General features: G+C 62.0%; 1 protein-coding gene across 1 annotated transcript; it reads right to left on the minus strand.

The window, feature by feature from the left end:
- Window positions 1–8,476: 8,476 nt before the first annotated feature.
- Window positions 8,477–13,993, minus strand: LOC134509545 (protein NDRG2-like; the record flags this gene model as incomplete). The annotated part of the gene is made up of 12 exons (XM_063322087.1): window positions 13,590–13,993; window positions 12,653–12,715; window positions 12,511–12,571; window positions 11,769–11,855; window positions 11,265–11,321; window positions 10,955–11,049; window positions 10,516–10,560; window positions 10,354–10,405; window positions 10,183–10,230; window positions 10,019–10,116; window positions 9,638–9,705; window positions 8,477–8,629 (listed from the first exon to the last, which is right to left on the minus strand). Coding segments are annotated over exons 1-12 (1,231 nt in total), but the record flags the coding sequence as incomplete, so codon positions are not given.
- Window positions 13,994–18,588: the final 4,595 nt, after the last annotated feature.

Genomic DNA, 18,588 nt, shown 5'->3' on the forward strand with positions numbered 1-18,588 from the left:
AGCCCGCAGCCCCACAGGCTGTGGGGCCACGCGAGCGGCTGCCAAAGAGCTTTCCAACGAGGCACGGCTTTCCCTCCTGGCTCTTCGGGCGTGGGAGCTGTCGCCAGAGCCGCGGCCCTACCCGAATATGCTTCGCAGGCTGGCGCGGCGGTGCGACGTGGCCTTCGGTGACGCCGAGGCTGACGGCCGCCGCAAAGCCCGCAGCCCCACGGGCTGTGGGGCCACGCCAACGGCTGCCAAAGAGCTTTCCAACGAGGCACGGCTTACTCTCCTGGCTCTTCGGTCGTGGGAGCTGTCGCCAGAGCCGCGGCCCTACCGGAAAATGCTTCGCAGGCTGGCGCGGCGGCGCCACGTGGGCGCCGGTGGCGCTGAGGCTGACGGCCGCCGCAAAGCCCGGAGCCCCACGTGCTGTGGGGCCACGCGAGCGGCTGCCAAAGAGCTTTCCAACGAGGCACGGCTTTCCCTCCTGGCTCTTCGGGCGTGGGAGCTGTCGCCAGAGCCGCGGCCCTACCCGAAAATGCTTCGCAGGCTACCGCGGCGGTGACACGTGGGCGCCGGTGGCGCCGAGGCTGACGGCCGCCGCAAAGCCCGCAGCCCCACGGGCTGTGGGGCCACGCCAGCGGCTGCCAAAGAGCTTTCCAACGAGGCACAGCTTACTCTCCTGGATCTTCGGGCGTGGGAGCTGTCGCCAGAGTCGCGGCCCTACCCGAAAATGCTTCGCAGGCTGGCGCGGCGGCACCACGTGGGCGCCGATGTTGCCGAGGCTGACGGCCGCCGCAAAGCCCGCAGCCCCACGGGCTGTGGGGCCACGCGAGCGGCTGCAAAAGAGCTTTCCAACGAGGCACGGCTTTCCCTCCTGGCTCTTCGGGCGTGGGAGCTGTCGCCAGAGCCGCGGCCCTACCGGAAAATGCTTCGCAGGCTGGCGCGGCGGCGCCACCTGGGCGCCGGTGGCGCCGAGGCTGACGGCCGCCACAAAGCCCGCAGCCCCACGGGCTGTGGGGCCACGCCAGCGGCTGCCAAAGAGCTTTCCAACGAGGCACGGCTTTCCCTCCTGGCTCTTCGGGCGTGGGAGCCGTCGCCAGAGCCGCGGCCCTACCCGAAAATGCTTCGCAGGCTGGCGCGGCGGCGCCACGTGGGCGCCGGTGGCGCCGAGGCTGACGGCCGCTGCAAAGTTCGCAGCCCCAGGGGCTGTGGGGCCACGCGAGCGGCTGCCAAAGAGCTTTCCAACGAGGCACGGCTTTCCCTCCTGGCTCTTCGGGCGTGGGAGCTGCTGCCAGAGCCGCGGCCCTACCCGAAAATGCTTCGCAGGCTAGCGCGGCGGCGCCACGTGGGCGTATGTGGCGCCGAGGCTGACATCCGCCGCAAAGCCCGCAGGCCCACGGGCTGTGGGGCCACGCGAGCGGCTGCCAAAGAGCTTTCCAACGAGGCACGGCTTTCCCTCCTGGCTCTTCCGGCGTGGGAGCTGTCGCCAGAGCCGCGGCCCTACCAGAAAATGCTTCGCCGGCTGGCGCGGCGGCACCACGTGGGCGCTGGTGGCGCCGAGGCTGACAATCGCCGCAAAGCCCGCAGCCCCACGGGCTGTGGGGCCACGCGAGCGGCTGCCAAAGAGATTTCCAACGAGGCACGGCTTTCCCTCCTGGCTCTTCGGGCGTGGGAGTTGTCGCCAGAGCCGCGGCCCTACCGGAAAATGCTTCGCAGGCCAGCGCGGCGGCGCCACGTGGGCGCCGGTGGCGCCGAGGCTGACGGCCGCCGCAAAGCCCGCAGCCCCACGGGCTGTGGGGCCACGCGAGCGGCTGCCAAAGAGCTTTCCAACGAGGCACGGCTTTCCCTCCTGGCTCTTCGGGCGTGGGAGCTGTTGCCAGAGCCGCGGCTCTACCGGAAAATGCTTCGCAGGCTGGCGCGGCGGCGCCACGTGGGCGCTGGTGGCGCCGAGGCTGACGGCCGCCGCAAAGCCCGCAGCCCCACGGGCTGTGCGGCCACGCGAGCAGCTGCCAAAGATCTTTCCAACGAGGCACGGCTTTCCCTCCTGGCTCTTCGGGCGTGGGAGCTGTGGCCAGAGCCGCGGCCCTACCGGAAAATGCTTCGCAGGCTGGCGTGGCGGCGCCACGTGGGCGCCGGTGGCACCGAGGCTGACGGCCGCCGCAAAGCCCGCAGCCCCACGGGCTGTGGGGCCACAGAAGCGGCTGCCAAAGAGATTTCCAACGAGGCACGGCTTTCCCTCCTGGCTCTTCGAGCGTGGGAGCTCTCGCCAGAGCCGCGGCCCTACTGGAAAATGCTTCGCAGGCCAGCGCGGCGGCGCCACGTGGGCGCCGGTGGCACCGAGGCTGAAGGCCGCCGCAAAGCCCGCAGCCCCACGGGCTGTGGGGCCACGTGAGCGGCTGCCAAAGAGCTTTCCAACGAGGCACGGCTTTCCCTCCTGGCTCTTCGGGCGTGGGAGCTGTTGCCAGAGCCGCGGCCCTACCAGAAAATGCTTCGCAGGCTGGCGCGGCGGCGCCACGTGGGCGCTGGTGGCGCCGAGGCTGACGGCCGCCGCAAAGCCCGCAGCCCCACGGGCTGTGGGGCCACAGAAGCGGCTGCCAAAGAGCTTTCCAACGAGGCACGGCTTTCCCTCCTGGCTCTTTGGGCGTGGGAGCAATCTCCCTATCTCCCGATATATGGAAATTTTGGAGCATTTTCCTGCTGCCTTCAGCCTCAAAACCACCCTTTCCTACTTGGTGCCGCGCCAGCCTCCAAAATTTCCATATATCCGGACATCGGGAGATTGCTCCCACGCCCAAACGCGAGGAGGGAAAACTGTGCCTTGTTCTAAAGCTCTATGGAACCCACTTCGTTTGACTCCTTAGCCAGCGCTGGCCTGCAGCCGTGCCCAGGCACCCCCTCCCCAGCTAGAGACCCTCAGCACAGCAGGCCCATCCCCACCTGCAGCCCTCGTAAGCCCTTGGCCCAGACCATGGTCACCTCACGGGTCCCACCTGGGCGTCCTCAGCCCCAGCTGGAGCCCATTGGGAAGAGGGGCCATTGCCAGAGCCCCACAGCACATCACCCCCTCCCCTGAGCCTCTCGCAGACAGAAAAGAGAAACAGGGACCCCGACAGAAGCACACGTTGAAAGAAAACTTCGAAAAACAACAGGGCACAAGAAACATAAGCAAAAAAATAACAGGGAGATGTAGAAAAAGAACATGAAAAAAGTGACAGGGTGCAGGACAGAGAGGGAAGAATGGGGAATCACAGACAGGGAAATGGTTAGTAGGAGACGGAGACCCAAAATTTCGAAAAGCACAGGATGCAAGAATCATACCCAAGACTTGAAAGACAGGTACGCAGGACTGCACAGAAAGAGAGGAAGACGATGATGAAAAACGACGGGGTACAAGAAACATGGGAAAGAAATTAAAATTTATTTTGGGGAGACAGATAGAGGGAAAGGCAGCAAGAAGAACTGAAAACTGACGGGGATCAAGAAACATCAGAATCAGAAAGAAAGAGATGGAAAGTAAGAAATTAAGTCTCGAAAGAGACCGGGTACAAGAAACCCAGTCAAGCGTGAAAAGACGAGGCCAGGGAGCGCAGCAGAAGTCATCTGTGGTGGGTTGACCTCGGCTGGCCCCTGGGGACCCACCCAGCCGCTCCGTCGCTGCCCTTCCTCGACGAGACACGGAGAGAAATTAATTTTCTGCGCCGACAGCGGGGCCTCCACGGGTTGCAGGGGACTCTCTGCTCCGCTCCCGGCCGGCGTTGCCGACCGCGGCCTTGTTTGACCAGCGGCAGGTCCCTCTCTCAGCTGGCTGTGCCCAGCGTGGGGGGAGCTCCTGGTGTCTTCTCACACAACCCACCCCCGCAAAGACCTCATCACGTAAACCCGAGACAACGGCCGTCTGCTGCGGGGCAGAGAAGCCGGGGCGGCAGGGGACGGGCAAAGGAAGCCACAGGGGAAAGAAGACAGCCATGGGCTACAGCCCAGACAGGAGAACGCGAGAGGGGGAGAACCATGGAGACAAAAGTTGGCTGTGGGACAGATCTTTCCATACGATAACATCGTTTCTCTAATATAGCAGACGCAGGTACAGCTCTGCTCATCCCAAAAAAAACCCTTAATTAAAGAGCTGCCCACGCCACCTGCTGATGGCTACTCGATGGGAATTGACTCCACCACCTTGGCCTCGACGGCCTCGTTAGAACGTATTAACCGCGAACTCTTTTGCTGTTCCTCCTCCCCCTGACTCTACGCGACCGGGCAGAGCAGCTCCGAGCCCCAACACGCGCAAGCACAGACCCAACGCCACACACCACACGGCGAACAACGCCCCTCGGCGAGGAGAGAAGACTCTCGGCGAGGAGGACGACACCCCGACGTAAGCGACCGTCAGGCAAGAAGACCTGCGGGACCACGACGGCGACGTGAGAAAGGCTCGAGGGAAGCCCCAGGAAATGAGCACAACGCCACGGCCCGGGACAACGAGCGACTCTCAAACGGAGAAGACGAACGCGCAGGACGCCCGGCTCCCAGACCCAAGAACTCAAGGACGCAGGGAAGAAGTCGCAGTCACTGAAAATGGATGGCTAGAGAAGAGAGCTGCTCCCACAGCCAGGAGCAAGGCTGCAAACCAGGACCGTCCAGAAACTTCCGAGACGCCGGACCCAGCCACGCTTTAAGCTTACGACGCAAGAAAAGCAGCCCCCGACTGGGGCGATGCCGATGAGGATGGGCCTTCGAGGCTCTAGGGATGGCGCCTCAAGCACAGACCGCGCTCCTCAAGCGTAGGGAGAACATCGAGACCCACAGAAGGTCTAAGCCACAGAAAACACGCCGCGCACACCACACAACGGACACAGGCCGGAACCGCCCTGCCCGGCTCGCGCTAGCGTCGTGCTGACGACCATCCCGCTCCCGTTGCCTACCCAAAGGGGACGGCGTCCAGCCCTCTGCCCGTCTCCAAAACGCCTCCCTGCGACTCCCAAACTTCTCCCCTCCTCCCAAGCCCTCCCCGGCTCCGGCCGCTCAACTTGGCTTCCGGAGGGCCGGAGGCCTTAAATCCCTTGTCGTCAAAAAAAAAAACCCAGCGCCTCGACCCTCCGGGACATTCCCTTGGTCACCGGGTTCCTCTTCGTCGTCCGCCATTGAGGAAAAGAAAACGGCGCCAGCGAGAAGTTGCGGAGAGGCCAGCGCCGACCTCTCCCGCGGCTTCCCCTTTCTCCGAAGCACGACAGGACGCTGCTCGCCGCGGCCGTCCTCGCCGGAGACACCGGGACACAAAACGACCGTCGCCCGCGCGAGAAGTCACCGGCCCCAAGCGCCTCCTCGCCGCTGCCTCGGCTTAGCCCCTCTCCACGCGCGTCCTGCGCCCGAAGGGGAAAAAAAAAAAAGCCAACCAAAAGGCGTGGGCTGAGATACCACCCGAAAACCTCAGCCTGCCCGCGGCCATTCCCGTCTCCTGCTCCTTTACCCCGGCCTCGCGCCCGCCTGCCCCCCATGGTTTCGGGCTGCCGCTTTGAGGCTCACAGACGCCCCGGAAAACAGACCCAAAGGACACTTGAACCTTCACCCACCGTACAACGTGGGAGAAAGAATCGCTGCTGCAGGCCACCAGCCATCGCTCGCCTTGCCTGAGTCGCGTCCGGTGCCAAGATCCCGCTTTACTCGCCACTTCGCGCCTCCAAAATTAAAAAAAAAAACACAAAAACAAGAACACCCCACCGCCAAGCCGTCACACGGTGTCGCGTAGCCACCAGTGGCACCGTCCCTCCCAGCACCACGCACCCACCCGCCTCCTCACGGGGCCCCGCTTGCCGCGTCCGTCACCCTTTGGTGGCCAGAGCAGACGGGACCCTGCCGACACCCAAACCCAGGGGCAAAACCGACGCGGCGGAGGCCGGTGAACCCGCGGACCCCTCTCCCGGCCGACCCCCGGCGCCGAAACTGGAGAAAAACCCCTTCCCTCCTCCGCAGCCGTCGGGGAAGGGCCCCCCGCTCCCTCATGGCGGCGCCCGTCGGTCAACCACCGGGAAAGGCGCCGCGCGTGCGCAGTGCGGCTGTACGGCACAGGGGGGCGCCATGAGCCGTACGGCTGTACGGAAAAGAGGCCACGCATGCGCAGTACGGCAGTAAGGCACTGGGGGGCGCCATGAGCCGTACGGCTGCACGGAAAAGAGGCCGCGCGTGCGCAGTACGGCTGTACGGCACTGGGAGCCGCCATGAGCCGTACGGAAAAGGCGCCGCGCATGCGCAGTGCGGCTGTACGGCACAGGGGGGCGCCATGATCCGTACGGCTGTACGGAAAAGACGCCGCGCATGCGCAGTACAGCTGTACGGCACAGGGGGGCGCCATGATCCGTACGGCTGTACGGAAAAGAGTCCGCGCATGCGCAGTAGGACTGTACGGAAAAGAGTCCGCGCATGCGCAGTACGGCTCTATGGCACAGGGGGCGCCATGATCCGTACGGCTGTACAGAAAACAGGCCGCGCATGCGCAGTACGGCTGTACGGAAAAAGAGGCCGCGCATGCGCAGTACGGCTGTACGGAAATGGCGCCGCGCATGCGCAGTACGGCTGTACGGCAGAGGTAGGCGCCATGAGCCGTACGGCTGTACGGAAAAGAGTCCGCGCATGCGCAGTACGGCTGTACGGCCCAGGGGGCGCCATGAGCCGTACGGCTGCACAGAAAAGAGTCCGCGCATGCGCAGTACGGCTGTACGGGAAAGAGGCCGCGCATGCGCAGTACGGCTGTACGGCACTGGGGGGCGCCATGAGCCGTACGACTGTACGGAAAAGAGTCCGCGCATGCGCAGTACGGCTGTACGGCACAGGGGGGCGCCATGAGCCGTACGGAAAAGACGTCGCGCATGCGCAGTGCGGCTGTACGGCACAGGGGGGCGCCATGAGCCGTACGGAAAAGAGGACGCACATGCGCAGTACGGCTGTCCGGTAAATTCCCCTCACTTTCCCCCCAATTTGCCCACTTTTCCCCTCAACTCGCCCGCTCTACCCCACGAAATGGCGCCCAGCCCCTTAAGATGGCGGCGCACATACACAGCCCCCCCCCCCCGCACGCGCCCGACGCACTGCGCACGCGCCTGACGCACCGCCCCGCTCCCCCGAGGGGCGGGGCCGGGGAGCGGCGCGGAGGGGTTCGCGTAACGCGCCCCTGTCCGGAGGCGGAGGGATCCGCGCCGGCGCGCTGAGTCCCTTTAAAGAGGCGGAGGGCGCCGCGCCTGCGCAGTGCGGCCCGCGGCCGCCGCCGCCGCTTTATTCGGTTTTCTCGGGGCGGGGGATTAAAAGTCGGTTCTGGCGCCGGGAACGCGGTCTCCGTGCGCGCTCGGACGTGGCTCCGGCTCCGGCTCCGGCTCCGGCTCCGGCTCCGGCGGGGGTCGAAGGTTGCAGCTTGAGGCCGGGGGGGGGGGGGGGAGGGTGGGGGTCGATCCCTGAGGGGGGTCGGGGGGTCCTGGGGAGTCTCTAGGGGTCCCAGAGGCTCCTGGGGGGGGTCTCGGGGGGGTATTGGGGGTCCTGGGGGGTATCAGGGGGCTGTTGGGGATCTCAGGGGGTCCCAGAGGCGTCTGGGGGGGGTATTGGGGGGTCCTGGGGGGCATCAGGGGGCTATTGGGGATCTTGGGGGGTCTCAGGGGAGATTTTGCGGGGCCCTGAGGTGCCCTAGGGGGGGTTGGGGGCTCTAGGGGGATCCTGGGGGGAGATTGGGGGGGTCCCAAGTGATTGGGGTGGGGGGGTGGCTGAGGGAGCATTAGGGGGTGCCAGGAGGTTTGGGGGTATTTTTTGGGGAGGGGGGGGGTCTCGGGGGTTTGGGCGTCCCGGGATGGTTTTGGGGCATCCCAGGGGGTTTTGGGGGGGGTCCCTGGGGGGCTTCAGAGGGGCGTTGGATGGATTTTGGGGGGGGGGGGGTCCCAGGGCGTTTTGGGGAGTTCTGGGGGGTTTTTGGAGGTTCCGGAGTGGCTTGGGGGGGGTGGAGGGGGGTCGATTTTGGAAGGTCCCGGGGTGGTTTTGGGGGATCCCAAGGGGATTTTCGGAGGGTCCTGGGTGGGGTTGGGGGGGAGAGGGGCATTGTGAGGGTTTTGGGGGTCCCTGGGGTGATTTGGGAGGGGGTCTTGGGGAATTCTGGAAGGTTCTGGGGTGGTTTTGAGCCGTTCCGGGGTTTTTGGGGATCCCTGTGGTGATTTTTGGGGGCTCCCGGGGGGGTTTTGGGGCATCCCAAGAGATTTGGGGGGTCCTGGGTGGGGTTGGGGGGGATTCAGGGAGGCCTTGGGTAGATTTGGGGGGGTCCTGGGTGGATTTTTGGGGGTCCTGGGGTGGTTTTGGGGCATCCCAGGGTTTTTGGGGGGGGGGGAGGGGGGGGAGTTGGGGATGGATTTGGGGGGGGGTTCCAAGGGGGTTTGGGGGGGGACTTGGGGGGGGGGGACAGGACCCTGGAGTGGTTTTGGCGCTTCCCGGGTGCGTTTTTTTGGGGGGTTCCCGTGGCCTTCCAAACCCAAAGCGGGGCGGGGTCTATGGGGCGGGGGCGCCCCCCCCAGGCTGCCCCGAGAGAGGGTGCGGCTGCGGCCCCGCTCGCCCTCCCCGGAGGCGGAGCTGGAGACGGAGGCGGTGCGGAAGCGGGAGAGGCGCGTCATGGCCGCCGCCGCCACTGCCGTGAGGGCGTCGCGTCAGGGGACACGCCCCCTACCCCGCAAGCCCCGCCCCTTGGAGGCCCCCCCGCCCCCCGCAGCACCCCCCCCCCCCCCCCCCCCCAGGGGGGTTAGTGCAGGGGGAAATGCCCTCAGGCCCTGCCCCCGGGGTGTAGGCCACGCCCCCTCCCCGAAGCCACGCCCCCTCCCCGAAGCCACGCCCCGCGCCAATGCAAGGAAACAGGCCCCGCCCCCTCCAAGCGGCTCCAATAGGGTTAATGGAAGGGAGGAGGCCACGCCCCCTTGCCGCAAGCCATGCCCCCAAGCCCCCAGTGGGGTTAGTGCGGAGCTGCAGGACACGCCCCCTTTATTAGGCCACGCCCCCCCACGGGGTTAGTGCAGGGGAGGCGTCCCCGAGGCCACGCCCCTTCCCCGAGGCCACGCCCCTCGTGCACCCCGTGACATCACACATGACCTCATAAAGGGGCGGTGCCGTCACACGTTGGAGGGGGGGAGGGGGAGGGGGGAGGTGACGTGAGGCGGGGGGGGAGGGTGTGGCCTCACGCGTGACATCACCGCTGACGTCATTGCTGACGTCTCTCCCTACCTGGCCCCATGCTGCGCTTGCGGTCCAGGACGTGGGGGACTGGGGGGCGGGGTAATTAACCCCCTGGAGCAATTAATTACCCCCCCGGGTCACTGATTACCCCCACACACCCCCCCCCCCGCAGCCATTCATTACCCCCCCAGGGCCATTAATTAACCTGCAGGGGGGCTAATAATGCACCCCACCCCCTCGGGCAGATTTATACCCCAGGAAAAGCAGTTAATTACCCCCCCCGGAGCACTAATTAACCCAGGGGTCATTAATTGCTGTCCCCGGGGGTCTTCATTACCCCCCAGGGCAATTAATTGCCCCCCCCCCCCTTGGGTGCTAATTTGTCCCCGGGGGGGGGGGGGGGTTAATTACCCCCGCGGGGGGGGTTAATGAGCTCTCATGAATATTAATGAGCACTAATTGTACTCACTGTAGCCCATGCCCTGCAGGAAGTACTTGAAGGCCTCTGTCAGCGGGGGGGGGGTCAAGACCACGCCCCTTTAGGCCACGCCCCCTTTAAGCCACACCCCAACCCCCCCCATAGGGGCCCCTCCCCTTTAAGCCCCGCTCCCTCCCCTTAGGCTACGCCCCCTCCCCCTCAAACCACACCCACACCCCCCTTATATGGGGGACGCCCTGAGGCCACGCCCCCTCCCCCCTTAGCCACGCCCCCCCACCAACCCCTTCTATGGCTTTGGTGCCCCCTTACGCCACGCCCCCTCCCTTCCAAGCCCTGCCCCTACAGCCCCCCATAGAAGGCTGGTGCCAGGCCACGCCCCCCCTTAGGCCACGCCCCCTCAGTCTCCCAGACCACGCCCCCTCCCCCTTAAGCCACGTCCCCCCCGTTGGCGCTGGTGACCTTTGACCCCTCACCTGGCTGAGCTGGGGCTGCCCCCCTCCGTCCGCCATCTGTGGGGTGTCAAAGGTCACAGTGTAGGGGGTCAAAGGTCACGGGGTCGGGGGGTCAAAGGTCACCTTGAGGAAGGAGGTCTGGGTGGGGTCCAGCTTGGCGTTGCACTCCACCTGGGGGGGGGGGGGGGGACGGGCCATGGCGGGGGTCACGTGACTCCACGAGGGTCACGGGACGGGCCATGTGACCCCGGCACGTGACCTCACGGGGGGGCGGGGTCAGGTGACGTCACTCACCACGGCCTCCTCGTGGGGGGAGCCGTCACCCACCACCAGCAACATGGGGCAGCTTTGGGGGGGGGGTGGAGGGGAGAGGGGGTCAAAGGTCACTGTGGGGGGTCAGAGGCCATCCCGGAGGCACGGGGTCAAAGGTCAGAGGGGCGAGGGGGGGTCGCTCACCGCAGGCTGCCGGCCCCGCTGCGCGCCAGGCCCAGGTCACCGCGGCTGCGCGGCCCCGGCAGGAGCAGGAGCAGGAGCAGGGAGCCGCCACTGCCACGGTGAGTGCCCCCAGTACACACCGGTGCCCCCCCGGTGCCCTCCCAGTATAGCCCAGTGCCCTCCCAGTGCCTCCCAGTACAGCCCAGTCCCTCCTAGTGCCCCCCAGTACAGCCCAGTCCCTCCCAGTGCCCCACAGCCCCCTCCCAGTGCCTCCCAGTATAGCCCAGTGCCCCACAGCCCCCTCCCAGTGCCTCCCAGTATATCCCAGTGCCCTCCCAGTGCCCCACAGCCCCCCCCCAGTGCCTCCCAGTATAACCCAGTGCCCTCCCAGTGCCCCACAGCCCCCTCCCAGTGCCCCCCAGTACAGCCCAGTGCCTCCCAGTGCCCCACAGCCCCCCACCTGTTGTACATGCCCCACAGCAGGGGGGCGTTGGGGGTCGCCCCCAGCCGGGCCCGGCTGCTCTGCACGGCTGGGGGGGCGGCCGACAGCTCCTCCTGTGGGGCAGACCCACAAGTGAGCCGCAACTGACCCCCCGCCGCTCCCCCGGACCCACAACCGACCCGTAACCCACCCCGAGACCCATAACTGACCCACCCCAGGGCCACGGCTGACTCACCACCGACCCACAAGTGACCCCCCAGGACCCATAACTGATGCCCCCAGCCCCACAAGTTCCTCCCCCCAGCCCCACAAGTGCCCCCGGCCCCACCTGGGTGAAGAGATGGGCCAGGATCATGTCGGTGGTGGAGGACGTCAGGCCCGAGAGCTGTGGGGCAGCAAGTGGGGCGCCATGGGACCCACAGCGACCCATAAGGAGCCACGGGACCCATGGAACCTACAGGGACCCATGGGACCCACAGAGACCCATAGCGACCCATAGAGACCCACAGTGACCCATAGAGACCCACGGGACCCATTGGGACCCATGGGACCCACAGAGACCCGTGGGACCCACAGGGACCCGGCGGGACCCATAGGTGCCCCATAGTCCCATGGACACCCGTAAGTGACCCACAGAACATCTAGAGGTGCCCCATAGCGCCGTGGAGACCCATAAGTGACCCGCGGCTGCTCCGTAGCCCCATGGAGACCCATAAGTGACCCATAGGTGCCCCATGGAGACCCATAGAAGACCTAAAGGTGCCCCATATGCCCACGGAGACCCACTAGAGCGCCCCACAGCCGCCCCATGGCCGCCCCACGGCCGCCCCACCTTGTGCGCGGCCCAGTCCATCCAGCCCTTGGCCTGGGGGTCGATGTTGACCAGCACCAGCCCCTCCACCGCCTCGGGGTGCAGCAGCTGTGGGGCAGGGCCGGGGGTCACCTCCTGCCCCACGGCGGCCCTCTCTGCCCCATAGACACCTACCCGGACCCATAGATTCCCCGCCGGCCCCACAGTGACCCCCAAGAACCCAACGCAGGAGCTCCTCAAACCTCCTCCGGACCCACAGCGATCCCACCCAAGGGCCCTCCTGCCCCACAGCGACCCCCCTGCCCCATAGCGACCTCCCCAGCCCCATAGATTCCCCCTCCAGAGCCCTCCAGACCCACGGCAACCCCCCCAGACCCCCAAATTCCCCCCCCGGAGACCCTTCAGGACCCCTCCAGAACCCCCCCAGATCCCTCCAGCCCCACAGCGACCCCCAAGTTCTCCCCCAAGGAACCCCCCCAAACCCCCTCCAGACCCACAATGACACTCCCCCCCCCCCCGACCCACATGTGTCCCCCCAGATGCCCCGCAACCCCCCCGCCAGACCCACAGATCCCCCCCAGGTCACCCATAGGCCCCCTGAGACCCACAGAACCCCACAGAACCCCCCCCAGATGCCCCATACACCCCCCCCAGAGACCCTCAGGACCCCCCCTCCAAGGACCCACAGATCTCCCCCCGCCAAGATGCCCCATAACCACCCCCGAGCCCCTCCATGTGCCCCCCCCCCCCCAGCCCCACTCACCCCAAATTTCGCCAGGACGAAGGCGCCGGCCCCCACCCCCATCCCGATGATGCTGGCGATGCTGGGGGCGGGGGGTGGAGTGTCACGAGGTCAAGGTCATCCTGACCCCCCCCCCCCGCTATGGGGCAGCCCCCCAACTCACTTGAGGTACTGGAGGATGCAGGGGATCATCTCGGCCAGTTGCTCCAGCGAGGGGTACTGGTACCTGGGGGGCAGGGGGGGGTCAACGGGTCAACGGGGGGGTGACAGGGGGTCAACGGGGTCAACTCGGGAGTTGGTGGGGTCAATGGGGCCAGCTTGGGGGTCAATGGGATCATGGGAGGTCAACTGTGGGTCAACAGGGCCAACTTGGGGGTCAATGGGATCATGGGAGGTCAACTGTGGGTCAGCGGGGCCAACTTGGGGGTCAGCGGGGCCAACTTGGGGGTCACTGGGGTCAACCAGGAGGTCGGTGGGGCCAACTTGGGGGTCAATGAAGCCAACTGGGGGGCCAATAGGGTCAACTCGGGGGTCGGTGGGGTCAATGGGATCATGGGAGGTCAACTGTGGGTCAACGGGGCCAACTTGGGGGTCAGCGGGGCCAACTTGGGGGTCAATGAAGCCAACTGGGGGGCCAACAGGGTCAACTCAGGGGTTGGTGAGGTCAACGGGGCCAACTTGGGGGTCAATGGGATCATGGGAGGTCAACTGTGGGTCAGCGGGGCCAAACTGGGGGTCACTGGGGTTAACCGGGAGGTCGGTGGGGCCAACTTGGGGGTCAATGAAGCCAACTGGGGGGCCAACAGGGTCAACTCGGGGGTCGGTGGGGTCAATGGGGCCAACTTGGGGGTCAATGGGATCATGGGAGGTCAACTGTGGGTCAGTGGGGCCAACTTGGGGGTCAATGGGATCATGGGAGGTCAACTGTGGGTCAGCGGGGCCAACTTGGGGGTCAGCGGGGCCAACGGGGAGGGGCAACGGAGACTCAAGGTGGTCAATCAAGGGTTCAAGCGGGATCAAGTGGGGCGGGATCAGCGGGGCTGGGGGAGGGGGGGGTTGGGGGGCGGGCGATGGGGGTCGTGGGGCGCCGTGGGTCGCACCCTGGGGGGTAGGGGGAGGCGCCCTCCTCCATGCCGGGGGGGTCGACGTGGACCACCAGGAAGTTCTTGACGATCTCCCCCATCTCCTCGTGGGCGAAGAGCGGGGTGAAGCACGACTCGTCTGGGGACGGCCCCACCCCACGGCTATGGGGCTGGACCCACGGCCGTGGGGCAGGGGGCACCCATGGGGCCAGGGAAGGGATGGAAGGGCCCCAGGTGCCCGGGGAGGGGGGACCCAGGGGACTGGGGAGGGGACCCAGGTGGCCGGGGGGACCCCCACCTATGGGGCTGGACCCGGATCTATGGGGCAGAGGGGACCCAGGTGTCCAGGGGCACACACATCTATGGGGCTGGGACCCCCACCTGTGGGTCTGTCCCCCCATCTCTGGGTCTGGGTCCCCCATCTATGGGTCTTGGACCCCCTGGTGTGGGTCTAGAACCCCTATCTCCAGGTCTGGGACCCCCAGGTGTGGGTCTGGAACATCCGTCTCTGGGTCTGGGCCCCCCATGTGTGGGTCTGTCCCCCCACCTCTGGGTCTGGGCCCCCCGTGTGTGAGCCTGGTCCCCCATCTATGGGTCTGGGCCCCCCATGTGTGGCTCTGGGACCCACCTCTATGGGTCTAGAACCCCCAGGTGTGGCCCTGGTCCCCCATCTCTGGGTCTGGGCCCCCCATGTGTGGGTCTGTCCCCCCATATCTGGGCCTGGTCCCCCATCTATGGGTTTGGGACCCCCAGGTGTGGGTCTAGAACCCCCATCTCCAGGTCTGGGACCCCCATCTGTGGGTCTAGAACCCCTATCTCTGGGTCTGGGCCCCCCATGTGTGGGCCTGGTCCCCCATCTAAGAGAGCTTGCTCTCCCTGTCTTTGAGTACTGTTTTCACTGTCCCGGTTACCTCTTTGCTAACATTCTCTTCAGAGCTGCAGTGAAACCAGGAACCACGTGGAGAAGGCACCCACACTGAAAATGACTGGAGGGAACATTGGGGCTTCTTCTCAGTGTCTCTGACATAGGGTTTCACTGTCCCGGGAAAGTCTCTGCTAACACCGTGCAGAGCGCTGTGCCCAATATACAGAAACGTCTTGCGGTATCTCCTACAGGGAAAGTGCCAGGAGGGAATTGTCGAGCTTGTTCTCAGTGTCTCTGAGAATTGCTCTAATTATCCCTGTGACCTCTTTGCTAAGACTCTCCAGAGAGCCGTCCTCAAAACAAACACACATCTTGACATATCTCCCACATTGATCGCAGTGTCTCCAGAAACGGCATTCAAGGAGCCAGGACCTTTTCTCCCTACACTGTCCATTGAGTTGTCCTCAAAACCAATATACATCCTGCTATATCTCCCACATGGAAAGTGCCAGGAGGGAGAAGTGGGGATTATGTTTAGACTTTCTCGGAACTGCTTCAAATCAACTAGATATCTTTGTGCTGTAAATCTCCCAACAGCCAAACGCAAAAGCAGCAAACATCTCGCTGTATGTCCCACATCCAAAGTGCCAAGAGAGTAATGTAGAGCTTGCTCTCCCTGTCTTTGAGTACTGTTTTCACTGTCCCGGTTACCTCTTTGCTAACATTCTCTTCAGAGCTGCAGTGAAACCAGGAACCATGTGGAGAAGGTGTGGAATAAATACTAAATTGGCTAAAAAATACAAAAGTACAGCATTGTTCACACGTTAAGGAAAAGTATAAAATCAAGAGGCTTCTGAGGTAGAAAATAGCCGCAGCTGACATGAAGGACACAACATCTGTGGTTCCCTGATAAGCTACATGAGGTACGGGACGGGATGCAATTATTCCGTGGCTTTACCTTATGATGTGTAGCGGATACAGGAACGGGATGATACCATGAAACAGATAAGCTGCCAATTAGCTGCCCGCTAGATGCTCACAGCCAACATTTTGTCAAATTTTGATGAAATGCTGTCCTTTGTGTGAACTTTGCTCATTATAATGTCATTATTATAATACCAAAACACACCTCCATCCCGAAGGCTACCCGCCTCCAAGGTGCGACCACTCCTTCTTGAGTCTGCGCCCTGAATTTCTCGTAAACTATACCTTTAATTGTGAAGCGAGAGAAATTTACACCAATCATGATAAAAGTATGTATGACTAAAGTCACTCAAACTCCACCTTGAAGATAACAAATAGTATAAAAATAGCCCAAGAGAGGGGGGATACCCAGGGAAGACACCATCATAAAGAATTACATCACTGACTTCTGGGATCAGTCGACGGGCTGAGCCTCTCTTCCCCCCCATAGGGACGCCTTTGGGTAAGACTTAGATTATATCGAGTGCTTCCTCGGGAAACTTAGAAATTTCTCTAGAGACTCTCTTTTTCTACATTTAAAGCCAGGCTGTATCGTTTATAACTTTGTCGCGCGTTTTGTATATGTAACAATACTTTCATTTGCACGTGCTTTGCAGACAGTGTATGTATCACCGGCAATCCTAAGAACCTATATATCTGTTGTTTAAATAAACTGCACTTTTTTTTAAGTAGCTAGTCGTTTTGGTTTCTCACTGAACGCGACCAAAGGCTCGAGAGTGGCCGTGCTAGTTCATGAGCACGACTAGACTGAAGGTGCAGTCCACTATTAGTGTATCCAAATCGTAATAGTTTAATACATATTAAACGCGATGGGACTGATAGTGCTGAATTGGGCATCACTCAGAATTTAAACCTAGCCGCACCTAGCCTCCCACCTCGGTGAGGAGTGTTAGAACGCAAGGGGGTTTATCTTCTGCTAAAACCGCTTTGCCCCTTTTCACGCAACAGAAGGCACCCACACTGAAAATGACAGGAAGGAACATTGGGGCTTCTTCTCAGTGTCTCTGATGTCGGGTTTTACTGTCCCGGGAAAGTCTCTGCTAACACCGTGCAGAGCGCTGTGCCCAATATGCAGAAACGTCTTGCGGTATCTCCTACAGGGAAAGTGCCAGGAGGGAATTGTCGAGCTTGTTCTCAGTGTCTCTGAGAATTGCTCTGATTATCCCTGTGACCTCTTTGCTAAGACTCTCCAGAGAGCCGTCCTCAAAAGCAACACACATCTTGACATATCTCCCACATTGATCGCAGTGTCTCCAGGAACGGCATTCAAGGAGCCAGGAATTTTTCTGCGCACACTCTCCGGGGACAGTTCCTTAAAACCAATATACATCCTGCTATATCTCCCACATGGAAAGTGCCAGGAGGGAAAAGTGAGGATTATGTTTAGACTTTCTCGGAACTGCTTCAAATCAACTAGATATCTTTGTGCTGTAAATCTCCCAACAGCCAAACGCAAAAGCAGCAAACATCTCGCTGTATGTCCCACATCCAAAGTGCCAAGAGAGTAATGTAGAGCTTGCTCTCCCTGTCTTTGAGTAGTGTTTTCACTGTCCCGGTTACCTCTTGGCTAACATTCTCTTCAGAGCTGCAGTGAAACCAGGAACCACGTGGAGAAGGCACCCACACTGAAAATGCCTAGAAGGAACGTTGGGGCTTCTTCTCAGTGTCTCTGACATAGGGTTTCACTGTCCCGGGAAAGTCTCTGCTAACACCCTGCAGAGCGCTGTGCCCAATATACAGAAACGTCTTGCGGTATCTCCTACAGCGAAAGTGCCAGGAGGGAATTGTCGATCTTGGTCTCAGTGTCTCTGAGAATTGCTCTGATTATCCATGTGACCTCTTTGCTAAGACTCTCCAGAGAGCCGTCCTCAAAACAAACACACATCTTGACATATCTCCCACATTGATCGCAGTGTCTCCAGGAACGGCATTCAAGGAGCCAGGAATTTTTCTGCCCACACTCTCCGGGAACAGTTCCTTAAAACCAATATACATCCTGCTATATCTCCCACATGGAAAGTGCCAGGAGGGAGAAGTGGGGATTATGTTTAGACTTTCTCGGAACTGCTTCAAATCAACTAGATATCTTTGTGCTGTAAATCTTCCAACAGCCAAACGCAAAAGCAGCGAACATCTCGCTGTATGTCCCACACTGAAAGTGCCAAGAGAGTAATGTAGAGCTTGCTCTCCCTGTCTTTGAGTACTGTTTTCACTGTCCCGGTTACCTCTTGGCTAACATTCTCTTCAGAGCTGCAGTGAAACCAGGAACCATGTGGAGAAGGCACCCACACTGAAAATGACAGGAAGGAACATTGGGGCTTCTTCTCAGTGTCTCTGACATAGGGTTTCACTGTCCCGGGAAAGTCTCTGCTAACACCCTGCAGAGCGCTGTGCCCAATATACAGAAACGTCTTGCGGTATCTCCTACAGGGAAAGTGCCAGGAGGGAACTGTCGAGCTTGTTCTCAGTGTCTCTGAGAATTGCTCTGATTATCCCTGTGACCTCTTTGCTAAGACTCTCCAGAGAGCCGTCCTCAAAACCAACACACATCTTGACATATCTCCCACATTGATCGCAGTGTCTCCAGAAACGGCATTCAAGGAGCCAGGACCTTTTCTCCCTACACTGTCCATTGAGTTGTCCTCAAAACCAATAGACATCCTGCTATATCTCCCACATGGAAAGTGCCAGGAGGGAGAAGTGGGGATTATGTTTAGACTTTCTCGGAACTGCTTCAAATCAACTAGATATCTTTGTGCTGTAAATCTCCCAACAGCCAAACGCAAAAGCAGCAAACATCTCGCTGTATGTCCCACATCCAAAGTGCCAAGAGAGAGCTTGCTCTCCCTGTCTTTGAGTACTGTTTTCACTGTCCCGGTTACCTCTTGGCTAACATTCTCTTCAGAGCTGCAGTGAAACCAGGAACCACGTGGAGAAGGCACCCACACTGAAAGTGCCTGGAGGGAACACTGGGGCTTCTTCTCAGTGTCTCTGACATAGGGTTTCACTGTCCCGGGAAAGTCTCTGCTAACACCGTGCAGAGCGCTGTGCCCAATATACAGAAACGTCTTGCGGTATCTCCTACAGGGAAAGTGCCAGGAGGGAATTGTGGAGCTTGTTCTCAGTGTCTCTGAGAATTGCTCTGATTATCCCTGTGACCTCTTTGCT

This window comes from Chroicocephalus ridibundus, unplaced genomic scaffold, assembly GCF_963924245.1.
Source record: "Chroicocephalus ridibundus unplaced genomic scaffold, bChrRid1.1 SCAFFOLD_389, whole genome shotgun sequence".
In the NCBI taxonomy this organism is placed as follows: Eukaryota; Metazoa; Chordata; class Aves; order Charadriiformes; family Laridae; genus Chroicocephalus; species Chroicocephalus ridibundus.